At 38.8% G+C, this 24,025-nt stretch overlaps 1 protein-coding gene across 8 annotated transcripts in view; it reads left to right on the forward strand.

Annotated features, from left to right (window-relative positions):
• The window catches only part of SSBP2 (single stranded DNA binding protein 2), a 155,710-nt gene that overhangs the window by 93,451 nt on the left and 38,234 nt on the right, over window positions 1–24,025 (forward strand). For 4 of the 8 annotated variants that reach the window (XM_058168836.1, XM_058168838.1, XM_058168837.1 and 1 more), the window contains one exon: window positions 23,250–23,339. The exons of the other annotated variants lie outside the window; for them this stretch is intronic. In XM_058168836.1, coding sequence (XP_058024819.1) covers window positions 23,250–23,339 — 90 coding nt within the window. The remainder of the gene's footprint in view (window positions 1–23,249; window positions 23,340–24,025) is intronic. 8 annotated transcript variants of the gene reach the window in all.

Consider the following 24,025-nt stretch of genomic DNA (forward strand, 5'->3'; position numbering starts at 1 on the left):
ACATTTTAATTCCTGTCACTCTTGCAAAAATTAAGATATCTTCATCTCGAATGATATGTTTTTGGATTTACTAAAGATGATTCTCGATTTTAAATAGATTATCAAATTATATTAAATAATTCTTCAATATAAAGTTTTTCTTATAACTCAGAGAGCACCAAGAATCCCTCTACTTTTATCTGCTTTAAGCCTGGCTTATCGCAATTACATAAGCTGCATAAAGTACTACAGCTTGATTTCATGCCCTTTTAAAAATCCAATTCATAATTTATAGTTTTTGATATACTAAAAGTGTCCCTCCCTTTTCAATTTGTGAATGCATTTTTTTGTTGTATTGTGTTATTGCTGTACAGAGTTTGACCAATTCCAGGCACTTCAATAAGAAGAGCAATAGCGATATACGTTTCTCTTATGCAGAGTGCTAAACATGCATTTTATAGAACCATAGGACTACATTAAAGCAGTAAACAGTGTGATTAAGTTTAGCAATTAGAATGGATATTAAAGTGTTTTATATGTACATTCTTGTTCAACAACTCTGATAAGAAAAATTGCTAATGTATGTTCAGCCAGGAAACAATTTGAATGGGAAATGATATTGAGTAATAGATAGGAAAAGAAGCAGATACTAAAAATATTGTGATTGAAAATAATTTATCCAAAATTATGGAGTCAGCTAATCAGATGTTTATGTTTATATTATTAATGATAATTATATCCAAATTCAATTTATAATTTTATCCTGATAAATTAAAGAGTAGTAATTTTAAAAGATTTTAGAAAATTTAACAAGATATAATTTTGCAGTATTGACAATAAAACATTATTAGATTAAACAGCTTCAGTTGTTGAACTTTTAACAATTCAGTTGGAAAAAGTGGAATGGCAGGCTGGGAAGTATTGCTATTGCTTTTTTATAATTTTAATCAAATAACAGTTTTTTTCATTCCTTATGTCCCATCATTATACTAATGTACTTCCCCTTTCTTCAGGAAGTATCTAATGGCATTTAAGGGAGGGAAAACTCATTAGCTTCCTTCCTGACTAATGTAATTTTTATTTCCTGTTGTAACTGTGGCCTCAGCCAAAACCCACAGTATAAATAGAAAAGACTACCGTATGCAAAAACAACAGCTGAAAAATACAGTACATAAAATATGCGGACAGTCCACTGATTTTAATACATTTCTGCATATCCATTTCGTTCTGTGTTTTTCTTTTTATTGAATTAAATGCCTTATTATGTAGGGGGTATTGTGTTGATAGTACGAGGACAGCTTTTTACATTTTCTTTGGTTGATCTCGGTATCTAGCTTGTTTGCTGTGTTAGGCTATCAGCCAAGGTTAAAGGAGAAAAGGGGAGGGAATTTTTCCAGCCTGCAGGAAGATATTTTACCTTCCATGACTGACAAAATTATAGTTGCAGTCAGTACCTGTACCTTCTGTGCTGAATGCAAAAGCAAAGGCAGTTTGGTACATACGTTTAAAAAATTATAAGTTTTAAGAATCAATCATGTTTCCCTGATGCTTAGATAAATAAGCTGTTTTAACAGTGTACATATTTAAAGGGAAAAGTGATTCTAATTTTAATAAATTGTGTTTATTAATGTAGCATAACAAAGTTTTCTGAAAATGGGTGTCCAGTAGTAAAGAATATAACACAGAATTCAGAACCATAAAGAATGAGACTAGCATTTCTGAATTGTATTAGTTGTAGAAAATGCATCAAAATATAGAGATTATTCCTCTGATAGCAGTCACACTGTCAGGAGTTCGTATTTATACTAAGGGGATTTGTTGTTTATATCATCTGCAAATTATTGTGCAATTTGGATGCAAATACTGTGATTAAAATATAAGGTAAATAAAATGTGTATTTAATTTTTTGTTTTCAGAATTTTGAATTTTATTTTGTTAAATAGGGCCCAGTGTAACAAAATACAATTCAATGGTGAGAAAAGTAAAGTTGTACATATAGACGGGAAAAACCAAATGCATAGGTATAGAATAAGTGGTACCTAGCTCAATAGCAGAAACTTCAAGAGGGATCTTCAGACCTTAGTTAATAATTTCTGTGGCAATCTTTAACTGAATGTCATACACATGTTGATGATTTGAACTGCTGAATGACTTCCCCTATTGGTTTCATATATATTCATGATGGCGAACCTATGGCACATGTGCCGGAAGTGGCACACAGAGCCATCTCTCCAGACATGCCAGCCATCGCCCGTTGTTCTTCCGGGTTCCAGTGTGCCAGTCAACTGGTCTTTGCACTTGTGGGAGTGCCAGAAACTGTAAGAGCAGCTCCTTGGCGTGCATTAACATGCCGGGAAGCTGAACTTCTGGTTTCCAGCATGCACATGCACACCAGTCAACTGGTCTTCATGCACACATGTGTGCCAGAAACCACGTGACCAGCGTGCATGTGCACGCCAGGGAACTGCTCTTCTGGTTTCCAGTGCTCCTACGTGTGTGCGCCAAGGGGTTGCTCTTCCGGTTTTCCTGTGCTCCCCCATGCACGTGTGCTCCCGTTTTGGCACTCAGTGCTGAAAAGTTTCACCAACACTGATATATGTGTTAAATTACACAGGATAAAGCATTAAATCTTAAGGCAGCCTACACTGGAATTCCCAGTTCTCATTCGATGCACAAATGACCAGGCTCAAATTATCCCATTTCGGACACATGATGCAAAGTCCTAAGGCTGCAATGCTGGGAAAATTAAAGTAAAGAATGGACAAGGAGGATAGACTCAATTACAATGATAATGGAAATGCTCATTAGAAGATCTGAAAGAGAAGACTTGGTACAAATTGTCACAGAGAAAATCTAACTATGTGGTTGCTAGTTGATAATGAGTTGAGGGCAGATAATTCTGTACCACCAGCTCCTGACTACCAGCAAGAAAATGGCATTTCCACAGACTAGTTCTTGACAAAGAACACAGACCAGAGCACCAATGCTATTTCTAGCTTGAATCCAGTGGAGGGGAATTCTTTTTAAAACTTTCCCCCTATTTTCTCTTCAACAGATTCATCACCAAAATTTGTACTAGCATCATAAATTCGTTGTTTACATTACAGAAATATAACTGATTTAGGTTTGGCTTACCCTGATTGTGATCTTTACTTTTAGTTGAAAGCAGTGACCATCTCCAGAACAATCAGAACAGAGGCTAGTCTCTATCCAGTCTAACTTTTCATTCCTTTGCCTTAGATAATTATAGTTCCCCAGTTTAGGAAGTAGCGTAATTCATCTTTAAGACCTTAACAGTGCTTGGTTATTGGTTTCATATCATTGAATTGCTTTCTTACAGAAGGGCATTACATATCTGCTGGCATGGTTAAAATGGTATTTGGAATTTCTGTTTGTGTGTCCTTGCATCTTTCTGGTCTTGCATGGTTGAACAATATAAGTGCAGTGTTTCCATTAGTGGAAATGGTTCTCTGCACCTATGAAACACTGATTCAATACATTATGTGTAATAAACAACTTTCATCCACTTTTAGCCTTATACAGTAGATCATATAACAAAATAATAAATCCACTTAGGCTAATTTCAAATTAGTTTCATACTAAATCAAGTAGAATTGCATTATTTACAGGATTACAATATTCAGTGCTTTCATAAATTAAAATTAGGGAGATAAAATGATATGTATTTTATTTTGACTTTATTCTTTCATGTTTTTAAAAAATCTGACAATATTAGATCTTTCAGGTGGCAGAAATATAAGTTTGTTTTTAACTAATGTAAGATGATACTAAACATAACCAGTGATTCATAAGGTTACTCTACTTAGCTTAATATTTTTTTAGGTTTCAAGTCAGATCTCAATTCTTTTCCAACCATTGTATCATTCTTGATCACATTAATTACTTCTGTGTTATAATTGACCTTTAACCTTTGAATGTAGTTTAAAAATTGAACGTAGTAAAAAATATACCTAAAATGTATAGCAATAAGTTATTCATATCATATTACATTTATTCTACTGTAATATATACAGAGCAAATTCAGAATGCTGTCTCTGAGCTTTTAAGACATTAAGAGTTTAAGATCACATTAGCTAACGGACCTACTAACATATGCATGAGTATATTTATGCAAGCATTAAGAATGGCATAAGTATTCGTTTTCTTTGGCCCTTTTCAGAACTGTTAGTTGCTGGGAATAGTTTTTTCATCTATGGCCCCAAACTTTGGAACTTCTAATGTGGGATGTACTTGGTTTCTTCAGTGATGTTTTCTTTTCTTTTTAAAAAATATGCATTTTTAAAATTAAATTGATTTATGCTTTAGCTTCCAATGATTTTTTACTTGTTTGATTTTGCTATTTTTACTTGTTTGATTTTGTATTTTCTTCATTATTCAGGTTCTTCTCACTGTAGATCCTCAAGATAAATTAAGAACACCTTACATAAATTATCTCTGATGTAAAAATGTTTTTTACCTAAGATGAAAAAGACCAATCTAATTTAAACTTGTTTCAGAGTACTATTAAAATGAGTTGTTTGTTCTTCATCTTCATTTATAAATTGTTACCTGAAATAAAAAATAAAACTGCCATGTAATGTAGAAATATTAAACATGCAAACCTTTTATGGCATTAACAATATAAAAATAGGAAATTCTAATTACAGCTTCAACAAGTTTAATGTTACCAAACTTTTACAGTAATTAATTCCCCAAAGAGCACTAGCCTCTATGGATAACTACTCTAAGGTTATAGAATAAGAGGGAATGTTTGTTTGGAAGTTAAATGAGGAAATTCAGATCTAATGATTGCTTTTATGTGAATAGAAAATTTTCATCTTGTAGTTTTCTTTTTTTTTTTTTTGTTCAATTTTTATACAAAGATAGGAATAATAGCAGATAAATTGAAAGTGCTGCTGAAAGAATTGCCTCAATATCTTTTTTATAGATTTGATATTGATGATTTTTGATGATTTAGTATTGATTAAATTTCTCCTGAAAAGAATTTGGTAGGTTACTGATAATATGGCACCACAGTTCTGTTGATATAGAGTTAGTTGTTTTAAAGCTGTTATTATTTGTGGTTGCTTTGTGTTGTGACACCTTTCACTTGGCTTTAAAATAATGTTCTGTTGTAGAGAAAAATACCTTCACTTTTCTGTGTCTGTCAGTAATGAAGCTGAAAATATTTTATTGGAATGATCATCTTCAAACTAATATAATTATGCTTAATTATTTTCTATATTATAGTATAGCACAATACTATAATTCGTGATTGAAAACTGCCTTGCTGATTATTCCCTTTGTTTTAATTATCTTTGAGAGTGCGATATGATGGTTTGACTTCAGAAATATATATCAAGGTATAGAACAGCAGTAGTTCGTGTGCCAAGTGCTGAATGTGATATGTTGATCTTCCTAGCCCAATTTTATTTCTTTATGGATAGACCACACAGCTGACCAGAAGACTATTGCAGATATTTTTCTACAGAAGTCTACTCATTCCTTCTGAGGTTGCTTGCAATTTTACTACAACTTCTGTGACAAAAGTGGTGGACAAAAGTGCTAAAATGTTGGACAGATCTTTACAGGTTTCCTTTAGTTCTATTGCACATTTTGACAAAGATATTGCATATGCTCACACATCTAGAACTTCCCTCACCACAAAAGATTCCCAACTAGACAACTTTATTGAATGCCCTCAAACCTAACCTCATAGGAAGAATTGTTACGAATGGGTTTATTTGTAATCCATAGAAAGGGGAACAAGTACTGTGACAGAAATGGTACACAGAAGAGTTCCTGACTCCTGAAACAATTCCAACCAGTTGATAGTCCACTGCATACTTGGATAGTTTCCATAAAGAAGTTTAATAGGTAAATAATTTATTGTTATTTATTTGAATTTGTAAGCGGCCTGCCTCATTGGTCTGTGGTAAATATAAATAAATATAATTGGTAACTAGTTGGTAAATATAAATAAAAGAGTGGCTGGGGGACTTGGCGCATCCAGCTTCCCTAAAACTAAATTGAGAGTGAAAGTATATGGACCTGGTCATCAGATGGAAGGGCATGGTCCTAGAATGGACTAGCCTAGCCAATTGCAGTAGGAAGTTTTCTAACTTTGACCATGTCATTCTCCCAATAGGCTGCGGAATGGGGCCAGGAATGGGTTGATACAGTCGGATCTGCCTGGAGACTGAGTCATAATTTTGATGGCCACGCCTCCACGTGCCTCCATCAGCTCCAGTTTTTTAACTCAGTCAATCTGACGAGACATATTGGCAGTTTCTCTGTTCAACTCATTTCTGAACCATCTGGACCACTGGAATCCAGGTTTTTCTCTGATTCGGTTTCAGTCATTATTATTGCATGCTGACCAGTTCAGCTTTGGCTAGAAACGCTACCGCCACCATTGCAGGCCCTCAGAGCCAGCAATAGATCATCGCTCCCCACCTGTAAGGGCCGTGTTCCAACAGCGCTGACCACTGAAAAGCGGGTTGAAGCTGCCGCATTGCCGTGCCGCTCTGATAATGAGTTAGCTGCTGGCTGCGCTGAGCCCTACATCGTGGCCATCGCTGAGTTTACAAGCGAGTCGTGTGGGCTGCCGCCATCACCCACTGTTCTAGCGAGCATGAGGGCAGCCGCCCTAGTCTGGTCCTTCAGGCAAGCCACATGGGACACCGCCATCACCGCACCCCTCTCACAAGGCATGCAAGCGGAAGCGCCTTAACTCCACTTGGTCAAAAGTCACGCAGGCCACCACCAAAGTCGCGCAAGCGCTGCCATTGCTACAATGCCAACATCAGCAGCATAGTGGTGATACGCAATTGCCCAGCGTCTATAGCAACCTCCGCAGCTCTAAATTACAGCTAAGCACCATTGGGTCCCCAGGAGCTGGAAACACTCAAGTTTGCCTGGGTAAGCCACCCCTGAGCAGCTCATTAGCTGCTTTGTGTGCTGACAAGTCCGGATTCTGGCACAGCCACCACTGTCACTCCGCCCATTTTGCCAGGCCCAAGATGGTGGATTGGCTTAAAGCCAGGGATGAGGCTCAGACCTCAGGCAGCAGGAAGGCTTCCTTCAAATCTGCAGCAGGATGCAAGGCCCAGCAGCCGTCCAAGATGGAGCTCAAGGATCTAGAGAGGAGGCAGAAAGCCTTAGAAAGGCAGGTCTCCCATGCAAAAAAGAAGCAGGCCCTCCTTGACAGTCTGTCATTGAGCAGCAATCGATCAGTGACTAATCAACCAGAGCATACTGATCCCCTGCCTAGGGCCTTGTCACCCAAGAGAGCTGGCCAGCTTTCCCCAAATGCGACACTTCTAGCGGCCGAGGACCGTAGTAGAAGGAAGGATCCCTTCACTTGTTCCATCAATGCAAGGGAACCTGACTCTCAACCTGCCCCAGATCCTACTGATCTCGAGTTGAGTGAGTTACCCGAGGCAATCCAGTCCCTGATCACCAGGGCGATCACCAAGGGCACTGCAATTAGCATCCAGGAGCACTGTTCAGCTTCACTTGTCTCTGATCTTCTCTCATGGCAGCGGCATGACTAGCCACCTGCCAGTTTAATGGGAATTCTGCAGTATTCTCCCTCTCATTCAGGGGGCAGCGCTGAATTGTTTCTGGGAGAGGAGGCTCAGAAAGAACATGATCTCTCTGATGATGAAGTTCTTCCTGACACCCCAGCCTTCACTGGGCTTTTCCCTCACTGGTTTTTCAAGTCCTTGTTGTATAAGGCCAAGGTCACTGCAGGCCTTCAAGAACCCAAACCAGCCCAAGACAGTTCGGCTCTGGCGCAAGGGACCAGCCACAGTCTCTTTTCAGAAACAGTGGCGGAGTAGCTGTTCATCCCGGCTCCCAAGCTTTTCATGGACGTCATCCAGAAGCAGTGGGCCAGCCCGGCCTCTCTTTCCACCCCCAGCGGGATGGATCGACATAACTACAATATGGCTCCGGCGTTGCCCCAACTCTTGCAAGTATCTCCTGTTGACAGCCCAGTGGCTGCCCTCTCATCCCCTTCACCTTATCTGACAGGGGACTCCTCCAAAGGCCTACAGCCAAAGGACAAGAAGTTTGATCTGTCCTGTAAGAAAACTCACCAGGCATCCGCATTCTTCAACTGCTCCTCCCTATTATGGCTGCAACAACTTCAAGCACGGCTGCCCTCTAATGAGGCCCGTTTACACCAGGACCTCAATTATAGCCACTGCCCAGTTCTTGGTGGATGCAACACTAAATGCCACCAAATATGCCTCCAGGGCCCTGGCCTTCTCAGTCACTTCACGGCAACTGTTGTGGCTTTGTCAGTGGTCAGCTAATCTACGAGCTAAGTGGCGGCTGCCTGCGGCCCCACACCCCAAACACCCAAAGTTGTTCAGTGACTTCCTTGAGCCACTACTTCTTGAGGATAAGGAAAGAAGGAAGATCCTACCTTCCTCTGCAAGGAGACCAGAAAGAAGGACCACTCCCTACTACCATAGACAGCCCCCCGTTTTAATGCTCAGGAGGGAACTTCTCAACAATGAATTTACCCACAAGTTCAATTCCACCAGCAGGATAGGAGTTCCTTTCAAGATAGACCCAAACAATTTGGAACTCAAAAGCAGCCATTTCGCGGAATGGGAATCGCCAGTTCCGTCAAAAATGACTCACTTCAAGATTCTCCCATAGGGAGCCGATTGAGCCTCTTCATAGACCGGTGGGCTCTCATAATGACTGTCAGTTGGGTTCATCACACCATCGAATTTGGCCTCTCTCTGGAGTTCCTCTCCAGCTCCCCGACTCACTTCGTGCCATGTCCTGTCTCTAAAAATTACAACAAGCAGAGTCTCATGGAGCGTGCTATCCAGCACCTCTTAGAGATCAGAGCCATAGAGGATGTTCCTCTGGACCAATGGAGACAGACGTTTTACTCCATTCTGTTCGTGGTACCGAAGCATTCAGGAGGCTGGAGGGCAATCCTAGATCTAAAAGTCCTCAACACCCACCTGGTCTACATGAGGTTCAAGATGAATTCCCTCAGATCCATCCGTCTCTGAGGCCTATCTTCACATTCCAATTTGGCCATCCCATCAAACATACCTCCGGGTCAGCTATGAGAATCGCCACCTCCAATATCGTGCCTTCACATTCAGGCTGGCATTGGCCCCACACAGCTTCACTAAAATTCTAGCTGCTCTAACAGCCCACCTGCAGTTAATCTCGGTGAGGCTGCAGGTTTACCTGAATGACATCTTGGTCCAGGGTCCCTCCTCCAAAAGGCACAAAAGGACTTGCAATTAACGCTGCAAGCTTTGCAAGCCCATGGGTTTCTGGCCAACTACCCAAAAAGCCAGCTGACTCCCGAAACTAGGTTGACCCACCTAGGTACCATTATCAACACCAGATTGGGGGAAGTATTCCTCTCCCAGGAAAGGAGGGACAATATGAGGCTCCTGATCCACCGGATCCTACTAGAACCAAAGGTGTCCCTGGCATTGCCAGGGAAGATGGTGTCATGCATAAACATCATGCCTTCGGCCCAGCTTCACGCACAGGGACACCAATGGTTCCTCTTGCCATATCAGCGGGCCAGGACATCCAATTCCCACACCAAGGCAGAGCTTCCCTGGCTGTTCCGCGGTCCCTACACTGGTGGATGTTTCCCGCTCTGGACAAAGGGTCCATCTTCGTAAACACCCAGAGAGTTACGATCACAGCAGATGCCAGCCCTTACAGCTGGGGAGCCCACCTCGACTCCCAAGTGGCCGAGGGTCGTTGGTCTCCGGTGGACACCTGCAACATCAACTTGTTGGAGTTGAGGGCAATTCATGTAGCTCTATGACAATTTCACCATACCGTACAAGGACATCATGTCCTTATACTCACGGACAACGTCGCAGCAAAAAGACACATCAACCAACAGGACACCGTCCAAACGCCTCACACAGGAAGCCCTCTGTCTGGGGTGGTGGACAGAAATGAACGTCCTTTCCCTCAAGGCGGAACACATTGCTGGCATATCAAACGCTAAGGCGGACTTCCTGAGCAGGACCACGGTGGACACAACAGAGTGGCGCCTCCACCCCAACCTGTTTCGCGACATATGCAGCACTTTGGATAACCACAGGTAGACCTGTTCGCCTCTCATCTGAACGCACACCTCCCTCGATAGTTCACAAGGTACCCGATACAGGGAAGGGACAAACACCCTCTGCTGTGACTGGCCTCCTGGCCTTCTCTATGCGTTTCCTCCCCTCCCCTTGATTCTGGGAGTGATTCGCAAGGTCATCTCAGAGGGCACAGAAGTGATTCTGGTCACTCCCCATTGGCCGTGGAGTCCGTGGTTCACAGACCTGATGGCTCTATCCACATCACAGCCTTGGAGGATTCCTTCAGAGAGGATCTCTCTCAACCAGGGCGTGATGCTCCATCTGGAGCCCCAGTGTCTCCAATTGACTGCCTGGCAGTTGAAGGGATCCTGCTGAGGGGAGAGTGCTTTTCCAAAAGGGTCATTCGGATCATCCAGGCAGACAGAAAGCAGTCTACCATCTGACTTTATAACTCTACCTGGAAGGTATTTATATCCTGGTGTGCTGCACGCAGTTTTAACTCTGTCTCAGCTTCTGTTCCACAGGTTCTGGACTTCCTGCAGGACAGCCTTGAGAAGGGATTGGCCCACAGCACTATTAGATGTCACGTGTCTGCCCTATCTACTGTCTTTCCAGCCTCAGAAAAGGAGCCACTGGCATGCCACCCTGTCATCCACAGATTCCTGTGGGGCGCACGTAACCTGACCCTCTAAGATCCATTACTACCCTACCTGGGATTTGTCCCGGATTTTGCGGGCACTTACCAAACCCCTCTTTGAACCTTTAAGAACTATGAGCCTCAGGTTCCTCACCCTTAAGTTGGCCTTTCTGGTTGGTATTACATCAGCTCGGCGCATATCAGAGCTGGCAGCGCTCTCAGTCAGGAACGACCTCTACATTTTCCATCTGGACAGAATGGTTTTGAGATTAGATCCCTCATTCGTTCCCAAGATCAACTCCTGCTTCCATAGGGCTCAGAAGGTTATCTTGCCTAATTTCCATCCAAGGCAGTCCCATGTCTTGGAGAGAAGGTGGCATACTTTGGATGTACGGCGAACCCTCAAGATCTACATTGATCGCACAACACCCACCAGAAAGTCTGAGGCTCTATTTGTGTCTTTCCAGCCAACCTTGTTGGGCACTAAGGTGCTTTCTTCAACTGTGGGTCGCTGGATCTGGGTGTGTTGTGACCCAGGTTCCTGGACCCGGACTCTTGGACTCGGATGATTCAGAAAGTGAGGGAGAAGACCTGGCAAGCCCTGCTTCTCTTGGGCCCTCTCCCTCCCTGGCACCCACTCAAAGGGAGGAGGAGGGGCCAGCAAGGCCTGATTCTCTTGAGCCTTCTTCTGATTTGGCAACGCCCCAAGAACAGTTTTGGAGTGATGCAAGACTGCGCAGACGTGACCGGCGCGCATAGCAGAAGAAGTGTTGGGATAAAGCCAAGGAATGATGGTGACATCTGCAGAGACTATAAATAGGAAGCGGGACTTCCTGGTTTTTTGTCTTGGACTGTATCAATGGAGGGAAGAATATATTCGTGAGTAATTCTGGCCTTATCTATAATTTCCTCGTTATCTCCAGAAACTTGGCAGGCCCATGGGTAGACATGGCCAGGACATTTATCTATGTAAATAAAGTAGAAGAGGAGGCCTTTGACTGACTCTTTGTTGGGAGTATTGGGGGAGGGAAACAGAACAGGGTGTGTATCGCCTGAGCATATGACATACATGCACTGCCTATACCAAAACACAATACTGCGCACTCATCACGAAGTGCAGCGACCACTACTGCATGGGCCACGCAAGCCTCCCTCGAGGAAATTTGCAGGGCAGCTACCTGGACTACTACTTTGCCTTTCATCAGGCACTATAAACTGGATGTCTTTGCTTCCGCAGAGGCCTCCTTTGACAGGAGAGTCTTGCAGCAGGTGCATTTGGCCTCGGAGGCTCCAGATCCAACGGCTGCCCACTCTTAGGACTGCCAAGCTTTGGTATGTCCCATTCCTGGCCCATTCCACAGCCTATTGGGAGAAGGGGCGTTGGTCCTACCGTGAACACCGTTTCTCCAATGCTGCGGAATGGGCCAGCCCCGCCCCACTTGGTAGTCTGGAGCCGGACACTTACTAACGTTCTGGCTGAGCTTCTCTTTCAGACTTGTCTTCGCCAAAAAACTGGAGCCAACAGAGGCACGTGGAGGCCATTAAAATTATGACTCAGTCTCCAGGCTGATCCAACTGTATCAACCCATTCCTGGCCCATTCCGCAGCATTGGAGAAATGGCGTTCAAGATAGGACCAACGCCCCTCCGCAGCCACTTCTTCCACATGGATTTGATTCTCTGCATGGAACTTCTGTGTTAAAAGGTAAAAAATCTGGAACACTATGTCTGCAGCCTGCAACTACAGGAAGCTGCTAGTGAGATACAGTTGGAAAAAAAGTAATGAATTTATCTTATAGCAGAGTCTTGAAATCGAACTCAGTGTATTTCGATCAAGGTGTAGCTATTTTATTCACAGCAACTTATCACATTGTATATGCTCTATCACTAAGTACTGACTCTTCCAATATTATCACTGTCCAAGATACTAAATGAAGAAAGTATGCATAATTGCACCCTTTTTACTGTTGGTGAGGAATGTCTAAACTTTGGGTTATAATTGTATTGGGAATGCTGACAGAATTCCAGGTTGTTGATGTTGGTTACATATATACACATGAAAACTTTGCCTGTTTTATCCCATAGTACTTCAAAAGACCCTGTAGTTTGCTGTCTTGTTTGAGTTCAATGTATTTAGAGTACTTTTTTAAAATATGATTAACTAGAACACATCTATTTTTTTGAGTACTAAAATGTATCTTTAGACCTTGACTCATAATTTCTGTGTATTCTTAGGTGACCGTCATAATGATGTCAAAATGACGTGTCAATGATGCAGTTACATAATTTGTGTCTATTACACCATAATGTCTGATACTAGTATATAAGTCACATCATTTACATGATGAGATCTTGATTCATATGGCATTTGTCCCTGCCTTGACCCCTCCATGGGTATCTACATACTTATTCCTAAAACTTGAAGAATTAATTTCAGCTTGAATTTGATGTTTTATTTAATTTTCAAATGAAAAACTACTCACTTTTTTACATTACCTTGAATTCATTTAGTTCATCAACTAAATGTAAAACACTTCTAAATATTTTGATAATACTAATAAATTTAAAAACCAATTCCACTCTATTTTTTTATAAGGGCAGGGTCAGATATGCTAGTCAAAATTAGCCTTTAAGCTCCATTCATAATTCATTCACTCATAAACAGAAAGTTAAAATTAATTCTGTATAATTCTGCACATATTTGCCCATCTGCAGTTTTCTTTTCATGAAGCTTGAAATAAAAGTTTTCATAACCCTGTTTATCAATAAATGAATCTAAGTTATATTACGTATGAAAGTGAATATACATGTCCTTGGATAAGGTTCCAGGATGCATCCTAGGTTGGTCACTGGGACCAGATGTTTAGACTTCCTAGTTTTTGGACTTGTGCTGAGCCCATCTTCAGGAAATTTCTCTCTAGCAGAGTATATGCTTTGGGCTATTCTGTGTGAGGTATTTATAAGGTGCCCGGGTGTGTGTGGTTTTTTAGTTGTTGATTGGGGTGTTGATGGGTGGCCCTTATGTTGTTGACTATTGTTTCCTTGTGTTGCCAAGACCTCGCCCCCTAAGTATTTGTTAAGCTGGTAGTAAATCAATACTCTTGTTGACTAACAAAGGGACCATTTCCCCGGCTGTTTTTATATCTGTTCGTCCAAGAGTCTTAATAGCTGCAAAATTGAATGTATGTCTTTGTTCATTGCAGTATGAGGCTACCAATGATTTCAGGTCTTGTTGTCTGACTGCTCACTTGAGTTCTTGCAATCTAGTTGTTAGCTTCCTCCCTATCTATCCTACATAGTCACAGGGCAGTCCATGCAGGGGATCTAGTAGATTACATTGTAAATATCTTTACAATGCATAATTTGTTCTTGTATGGTAGTCTCTGGGCAGTATATGGTGCCCACTTGCAGATCTGAGAAGATGTGTTCTACTGCTTCCAAAATGTTGTATGGCAGGGTGTGCCATGTAGTTGGTCTTGTACCTTGTTTCTTCCTTTCTGTCACCATCGTATTGCACAGACATCTTGTAACAAATGCTTGTGGGCACCCATTCTGCTTGAATTGTTCACATAGATACCAGCTCTCCAGTTGTTAACTTGCTGTATGTTACAGTGGGTTCTTACCCTGTCATATAGTGTTTTGATGCAATTCTTTTTGTGTTCCTTTATAAGATGTTATACACTGGCTATCTCCTTAGCAGAAACAACATTTTCAAAGTGTATTATTGAGCAGTACCCACATAATCTGTAAGAAACTAATATTGGTTCCATCTTGGGAATAGCACTGCTTCTATATACTTCTGACATTATCTATGATTCTCTCAGGTATTGTCCAGATCTTGGCAGAGGAAATCTTTAATTTTTTATATTGTGGCAAAAATAGTCAGCTTAACCTCCATTGTGAACAATGCAGCTGATCCAGGAGCATAAAATTATTCAATTTCTAGAATGTCTTTCTCTTTTCTCTTATGTATTTTATTTCAGAACAATGATCTAACGCAAGGTTTCTCAATCTTTGCAACTTTAATATTTGTAGGACTTCAATTCTCAGAATTTTCCAGCCAGCATATTCTGGGAGTTGAAGTCCAGACGTAATCAAGTTGTCAAGGCTGAGAAACACTGGAAAAATTTATATTAGAATAATGGGTATTCATAAACTGTGTTTAATTAAAATCTGTAGAAACTTCTCAGTTGACTAATATAATGCTATCTATTGCTAATATAGATATATTCTGATATGATGATTCACCTGTATGGAAACTATGAATTTATATTTAAGCAAAATTTCTGATATATAGTAGTTTATTGCTGTCCCATGTAATGTATTTATGTTAATAAAATCTTATTAATAATTTAGCCAAATAACTATTAGAAGCAAAAGCTTTCTAATAGCACTCTCAGGTATGAACTCCGCCTCCTTGCTAAAGCTCCAAAATATAAAACCAATCAGTCTTTTTTCACAAATGGAGATTTAATGACGTCAGTAAAACGTTGCTTGTTTAATCAGCACTTATAAAATAAAGTTAGCATCTTGGATAAAGATACTGCAGTATATATTACTGTTTCTGGTAGATTTGTCTCAGATGAGCCAGAGAGTGTTGAGTTTAAGTTTTATTTTAGGACAGTAGGTGTTTTTTTTAAACATAATAGTAACTCATTTGTAAATTCTAATGCTAATGTATTCTGCACATGCCCATTCAGAAATAATTCCTACGGTAAAATTTACAGCCCAGGTAACTAAGTATAAGACTGGAGCAATATTCACCAATTCACATATCCCTATTATGAAAATAACTAGATGGATTTTTCTATGTTAATTAGAGCTATTTATTACAGCTATTAAAATGGAATACTTTACCTCTGTTCATTACTTGACTTCATAATTTAGATTTAGCTACCACAGCAGAAAGTTTTGTAAGCACTATGTTAGCAGAAAAAAATTCACTATTTAGGTATGACAGAAATATGGTCTGATCCTGGGATGATTAAGTACTTAAACTTATGCCAGAGCATGAAATCTACCAGCATAGTGTTATTAGTTGTTCCAAAAATATCTTACGCTAGAAGTTACCAGCATGTAAACTTATTTCACTGCTGCAGCATTTTCCTTTCTTGCTAGAGAATACAATTACTATGTATGTTTGCTATTTATGATTGTTTACACAGATGTTGCATAATAGAACAGTATTTTCTGAAAATAATTTTAAATAAAATTATGCCTGCACAAATGTTAGATACATATGCTATTTATACTGATGTTTTGGAGTCTGAGAAATACAATTAATTTCAATCAGGTTCATGCTGTAATATGGATATGAAAAATTGCTTTGAATTTTACTCATGCAGTTTTTTGGGGCGGGTTAGGATTGTAATATTTTGTTTATTGTTTTTTATTTATTTTTAATAAGGAGTAACAGGTTTGACTTCATTTATAAATTTAGGTTATATAAACTGGATAAGCATTACTTTAACTATTTTACTATTAACTGACTATTAACTAAATTTAAAACTTCTAGTCTTTCAGAGCACAAAATGAAACTAAATGATTTTGGAGAGAGGAAAAAAAACACCTGACAGCATGTTAAGGTGTAAATAAAACATAATTTTAATTGTAAAATTCAAAATGAAATTTTAATTATCTGTGCTTTATAAGGGAAACATTTTAAACATATCATTCAAAATTCAGAAGTACTTTAGATGAGAGGATTAAAACAATTCATTAATGTGAAGATTGCAAATATGTCATTGCTGAGTTGTTTAAAATCAATACTGCTACTAAATTCTAACACAACCAGCTTGCAATTCTTTTACCACCAATTCTCTAGATTTTTACTAATTTAAGCTTTCTTTCCCGAAAAAATGAACCAAAATAACCATTTGGACTTTAAGCTGCTGAATCAGTTGAATAATACTTTGGCACATGTCTCCTATACTTAAGTTGATGTGGTCATAGTAGCATAAAACTAAATCCCCTAAGGTTGAAAAGTTCTAATCCATTGTAGGTCATATAGATTAAAATCAACACTTCTTGGTCCATAATCAAATCATGCTTTATAGTAACTTTAATAACACAAATTAACTTAATTACATTAGTTAATTAAAATAATTAAGTTTGCATTAAACTGCATGAAGCAAATAATTGATTCTCGGCTAGCTGATAGGGCAAGTTCATAAAGCCACTAGATCTGAACCTATATAGCTTTGGCTTATTTTTATTACAAGCTTCGTGTTAGTTTTGTTAATCTGTTTAATTATTTTCATGATATCTCAATTACCTCTCTATCCCATCATCATGCATAGAAAAAAAAAATAATGTGATTTCCTTCTTTCTCTACATTGCTAGCCTACAGTAGAATTGTTGATCAGTTTTGTTTATCTTGATGGTGAAACCATCAAAGGCTACAGTGGAAATATATATTTTATGGATTCCAATGCATTTGTTTCTTTTTTCAGGTTGGACTGATTGTTCCAGCTATAAAATACTTTGTCTTTGCAAAGTAACTAATCCATCAGAACAATTATCATTTTATTATCTTCATTGAAAAAAATCCTATTACAGGGAGCAATTCAGACATCTAGTCAGTATATTTTTTCCAAAAATTGTACTATTGGAAGAATCCATTATTTTCAAAATTGGCAGCTCTTTCTATAAAATATGATAGTAAACAATAATTTACAGACCGTAAAATGTCTGTATGAGGGCTAGAGAATAGTTAAAATTCCTTTTCTCTTAGTGCAAAATTGATAAAATCCACCCTAGCAAGATAGCCTTTTTTATTTAAACATTTTAATTTCAACAGTTGTGTTTAGAAACGATTCCACTGGGGACAGAACAGAGATTTTAAAAAGAAAAACAAGCCACATTCAAGCTCTGAACTTCTGTTTCCCCCAAGTCTTACTCAAATCAATGTCCTCTCCCAGTTTGTTTGGATTTAAGAGTTAGGTGGCATTAAACAGCAGAACTACAAGAAGCAAATAAAGATGCGTATCATTTTTGTGGTGAAGTGGGTCATTATGGAGTGAGATGGTGATTAGAATGAAAAATAAACTGAAGCTATGTCTATTTTGCTCTCTGCTTCTCTTAAAACTACATTTTAAAGCCAATTCTCTGAAAATTAGGTTCTAAAAGGTAGACAAAAAATACGGCTTCCAGAGAGTACATTTAGTCAGTTAGATGTAAATCCTATATAGAGAATGCTTGTTGTCCAACTGACTCTGCATTGTAGTCAAGACTTCAGTTGTTTAGAAATGCTAACTGGCAAGCATATGATTGCCCTAAAACTTTGGAATTCTAAATATTCTAAAACTTTAGAATTCTAAATATTCATTAAATAGTTACATTATAGTTACGTTCTAAATATTCATTAAATAGTTAGGTTTTTTAAGAAGTTTCACTAACAATCATATCAAAGTCGTTAGAAGTAACTACCAAATATAAACAGACCAATACTGAAGTATTCTAATCTAAACCCTGTTACTTTTCCAATTAAGACTTTGCCTCTTCATCTTTTATGATTGCTTTATTAATGCTATGGCCTGTTTTGTTTTTGTATAGATCTCTCCATTCTAATATGGAAAGTTCTTTACTCGTTATAAAGAAATGATTATGAGATGTTGCCAGAATTGTCTTTTGTGACCCTTGCCAAGGAGTGACAGTGATTTTTCAGAACAATATGTTTCTTTATATCAGAAGGAACAGCCAAGACTAAACAATGCCATTGCTTGATTTATCTTTTATATTATTTAAAAAGAATACGGGCCGTGTGGATAAAATTAATTATGTTCTTGAAGGTTACATATTCTATATGGTTATAGATCACTCTGCTCAAATAGCTATATGATCCATTGCTTTGCTTCTGTCTCATGCACTATAATGAAGTTATATTTTTAATATGTCACATTAGCTGACATAGGAAACAGACTACAAAAAATCAATTTTTATAAACAATGCAAATTGCTGAGTAGTATTTCTCAGATTATAAAATTAAGAACTGTTGCAATACTGTAGGTTGAGAAGTAGGAAACTACTAAATATATGTCAATCAGTTTTGGGATGTATAATATGTAACTGTAATAGTAACTTTTATAGAATTGCAACTTTTATAGAATTGTAACTGAACTGTGAAATGTCTAGAGGGTTAAAACTCTACATCATGGGTATCATACTCGATTGCGTCACGTGACGTATTCCGACAGTTTTTGCCTTTGCAGAGCTATGGTGGGCATGACCTGCGCGTGATGCAGTTTGACACCCCTGCTCTAGATTACAGATAAACAGAAAATTTTACTTTTGCATCATAATTAATGGATGATGTATGCAATAGCAGTAAACTACGATGACGCTTCAACTTCATAAACTGTGACAGGAAGACATGCTTAATTGGCAATAGAAGTAAGAAGTCTTACAGGAAAAGCGGGCACTGAAAAATGATTTTTAAAACTAAATTATGTTTAGTGTGCTACATCAGGGATATTAAATTCAAGGCCCGCAGGCCAGATCCGGCCACAGGGTGCTTAGAGCTGGCCTGTTGGGCCATCCTGGAAACAGCAAAGGACCAGCTCGCGGTGCCTCTGATAGCAAAAACTGAGACCGCATGTGACCTCACGAGCTGCTCTGTTGCAGGAGGTTGTTGCAGCCCTAAATGGAGCTCGGGAGCTGTTTTTGCTGCCAGAACACTCCGTCCACCATAGGTGCCCCCAACACAAGTGACATCAAGCTGGCCATGCCTACCCCAGTCCCCTGAGGTCAAGCACAACCCTGATGTGGCCCACAATGAAATCAAGTCTGACACCCCTGCACTACATGGAAGTCCACATATAATTACTTTAAATATTATTTTTATAACTGATTTGGATCTTTAAAGAAAATTTTATTTTGGGAATTTCACCAATATTTTATAATTTATTTGAGGCACATTGAAAGAAGTTTCTAGTTAACATCTTTTCATTTTATGTATAATTCAGTGGTGGGTTGCTCACGGTTCTGTCCGGTTCTTGAGAATTGGTAGTAAAATCAGTGGGAGGCTCTGCCCACCCACCCTAACGTCATATTTGGCAAACTGTGCATGCGCAAAAGCATGCGCTACCATTGCGAACCGGTGGTAAAGGTAAGTAGAACCCACCCCTGGTATAATTGTATTTATTTTACATAATCACATAGATACTATTAAAACGGATACAAAGTTAGTTTGTTACCTGCCATTGTGTTTGTCTATACAGACATATATGCAGATTCGTATCACTTTAGCTCTAGTTCTAATTTTTAATGTAACAGTTAAATATGTGACTAAGCTGGATTCATCAGCAAAAACAGAAATGTTTGCAATCTAAACTTCCTGTTTTCACCCCTATTTTTGTAAGTCTATAGTAAAACAGCATCACCTTGTGTCATCATAGTGAAATTTAGTTTTACATGCTCAAATTAATGCAGTAGGGTTCCTTAAGTGGGTATTATGCTAAAAACTCAATTAATTCAAAATCAACTTTATATATTGGGTGCAAAAGTGACACCCAGTGGCCAATTCTATTCCATGGGAAATTATAATTCATTTATAATAAGTAAATCGTCTGAGCTCATAAAGTATGATATCTGGAAGAAATAGCAATTTATTTATTGCAATAGAGGAGCTATATTTCCTGCCTATTTAGTTTGAAAGGTGTCAAAAATTAGTGTATTTCACCCCTGGTTCACTTAAAAAATGGAATATATTTTCTTTCAAAAATTAACATTTTCTATATACAAATCCATAATATCAATTTGCTTTTGAGCAATTTTATTTCAAAGCTTTTTGTAACTTTTAATAATAAGTAGCTCTACATTTACCAAAAGGAGGAATCCACATTGTATAGGAAACAAAAATAAAAGTAGTGTTCTGCATACTTTCAATTTTAATGCACATTCAAAGTTCCATACTTTGGAAGAAAATTATGATAAAGGGTTCATCTTACCCTGTTATCTAATCAACGATCAGCATGCTAATTTATTTCCTCCTGCAGCTGCTGTTTTGCATTAATTCAGGATAATCTAAATTTAGTTGTATTATAACATATGTTAACTTCCTATAAAAGAGAATGCCTTAGGATGAGGATTTTCAAACTATAGACCATGACTCCCTTGGAGGCTACAAGCTAATTTGAGAGGGGTCGTACATTTATGGGGGGCAGAATATTTTTAAAAACGCCAGAAGGAGAGCATAGAGGTCTAACTTCTGGAGATGGTGGATAGAAAGAATCTGTGCTGCACCTAGCACAGAGCTGACAGGAAGGAGAGATACAAGCCCAGATGAAGGTGATTCCCCCTCTCAGAATTAAGAACAGAGAATGTCACTAAACACACTACATTGGATAACTGCTGGTACTACCAGCACACATTCACTTGGCTGCTTCTGCCATCATTGGCCAACAACTGGCAGGAGCAGCAAACAGATTCTGATCAAAAGGTATCACATCAGTGGATAGTCTCTCTCTCTCTCTCTCTCTCTCTCTCTATATATATATATATATATATATATATATACACACACACACACACACACACACACACACACACACACACACACATACATTCTCCACTCCTGGTTTAGCAACTCAATACCAGCCTCTTCCTCCAATACGAGGTGCTTCTTCAGCAGCCACACAGGTTATAAGACTCTTCAAAGACCTTGGAACCCTCAAAGCTGTAACAGTCATCTTCTTTCCATAGCAAAGGGCCTCCAGCCTCTTTTTCAGGCTGTTCCTTCCCCCCCATTGAAGGCTTTCTAATTGTCTCCAATATTAGAATGATCATCCTAAAATCCAATCGATTCCAAGAGGATTATCACAGCTCCTGGGTCATCATGTTTTGAATCTAGTCAAAGAATTAACTAGAGAATCCAAATTGTGGGCACCATAGAAAACAAGTAGATAATTTCAGTGGTGGGATTCAAATAATTTAACAACCGGTTCTCTGCCCTAATGACCAGCTGGGTAGGCATGGCTCGGTGGTCATGTGACTGGGTAGGTGTGGCCAACTCAACGTCACTCACATCAATGAGCACTTCACCTTAGCTGTTATAAGGGTTAACTGGAGAGGCAGTTTCTGTAAGCAGGGCAATAAAGATTAGAAACAACACCAGAATGTTTCCTTCCTCCCTTCCTTACAGGATTAGCCCTGTAAAGTGGAAAAAACCAAAATGAGTTTTCTTCCAACAACTGGTTCTTCAAACTGCTTAGGAAGTGAACAACCGGTTTTCCTGAATAGGTGCGAACTGGCTGAATCCCACCACTGGATAATTTCCACAAGTGCTTAGGGTATTGCTGTTACTTTCTTTTGCTACTGCATTTTTTCTTCTTTCCTCTTTCCCTTTAAAATAATTTCCCATCCCCTTCACTTTTACCATCCTGTCTGCAAAGCTTTTGTTAAGGGAGCCCAAATTTCCAAAGCAAGTACTTAGCAGGAAGGTACTTCTCCCAGAAATATAGAAATCCCAGCTACTTGGTCATCAGGGGTAATTATGCAGAGTGGAGAAGAGCATTCAATGTAAACTCCCGCACAGGGCTGACCTTCCCAAGTGAAAAACCATCAGAGATCAGCCAGCCTCCCCAAAAGCCAGGCTTCAGCAGCAATAGTTCCCATCATCCCTGACCAGCTGCTTAGGATGACAACTTGAGATTCTAGATTGTAATGCAAAGAGGAAGGGGATTAGAAAAGATTTTTAGTCTTCCATCTGATCTTGAATTACCATCATCATCATCATCCCAACCTTTTTTGGATTCACAGTGCAAACAAATTTGAGAACCTCAGTTTTAGGACTGAAAGCTGTTATGTGGAAGATTGCATCTTCCACCTTTTACTTGAAAAGTAGTATAGGATAAATATAGTCCTTTTTCATCAGATATACGCTCTTTTCTTGATTTAATTCCTGTCTCCCAGGTTGTTATTAGTGCCAGAGTGAAATAAGAAAAATAATTAAATATGACTCCTAATTTCATATTGCAACTGTTTGCATCATTTATCATATTTAATTTGGTCACTTAAAACATCATTCCACATATACTGTATAATGTTCATTATCATTTTAAGGAGACTGCTTCTTAATATATTAAAAAATTGCACCGATACTATGTATTTAGTTATAGAATTGTGATAGTGTATTTACGACTGAATTCTTTCATAATGTTTTGTTTGGAATATTAGCTGATTAGCTGACATGCTACTTTTCTGATCGGAAGTTGCCTATTGGACTGAGGTGTAATAGAACCTTTTGTAAATGCACAATTTACAAGTCTTTGTTTAAACTAAATGAAGTTCCTGATCCCTGAGTTTCCCTTTCAATTGTGAGTGTAAGGCAGTCATTTATTAAAGAAATCTACGTTTGTATTTAAGTGTTTCACTTCTGCACTTTGAAAATGAGCACTAATTATTTTAAATGGAAGAAAAAATTAAATCTGCCATGCAGAGAGTGTTCCTTTCTGCCTTGCCACACTATGGTCAAAGTAGTATTTTGGTTTTATGCCTATTGTGTGCAATGACAAAGGTTTATTTTTCCTTTGTTCTTTTCAGAGCGCTGCAGCAGCTCCCAGTCCAGTGCTAGGAAACATTCCCCCAGGAGATGGCATGCCAGTAGGTCCTGTTCCACCGGGTTTTTTTCAGGTATTCAGAAAAATTTGATTATAGGGCTTTCAGAACTTAGAAAAGAAAAAGTAGTATTTTTGGCACTGCCATGAAAGAATGCCATTTCTTCCATGAATAAAATGCACAGTATTTAAACATTTGGGATAGAATAGGGTGTTACTATGGATTTTATCAGTAGAAAATAAGTTTATGCTATTTATATCAGCAGTGCAAACTTAAAATCTACGATAAAATGTTAAATGTGCAATGATAACTTAATTTAAATGGGCCACAGGTGAAGTTGTATGATAGAAGAAATTGGTTGCTTGCTTTGCTACTTTGTTTAGAATAGTCTTAAGTTAAATTGTATTATATTAATTCTTTATTAAAGATATATGCTGCAGCAAACAGTAGCTTAATACTGCTAGGCAAGTTCAAACTAGTAATTTGTAATCACAAATCGTGACCATATAAATGTGAGCTGGTTGCCAAGCACCTGAATTGAAATCATGTGACTGTGAGATTGTTGGAAGGCCATAAAGCACCATTTCCAAGGTTGTTGTCACCTCAGGTCATCATTAAAAGATGAGCAAGTCGAGGACTACATGTATGTCAAATTATGTTAAGTGATGAAAGCATTAATTTGGGAACCAAGTTATTTTATGTTTCACTAAGAGGTAGAACAAAGCCAAATGAATGGGATTGTATTAGCTTTTGTGGATAAA

Source organism: Ahaetulla prasina, chromosome 2 (assembly GCF_028640845.1).
Source record: "Ahaetulla prasina isolate Xishuangbanna chromosome 2, ASM2864084v1, whole genome shotgun sequence".
In the NCBI taxonomy this organism is placed as follows: Eukaryota; Metazoa; Chordata; class Lepidosauria; order Squamata; family Colubridae; genus Ahaetulla; species Ahaetulla prasina.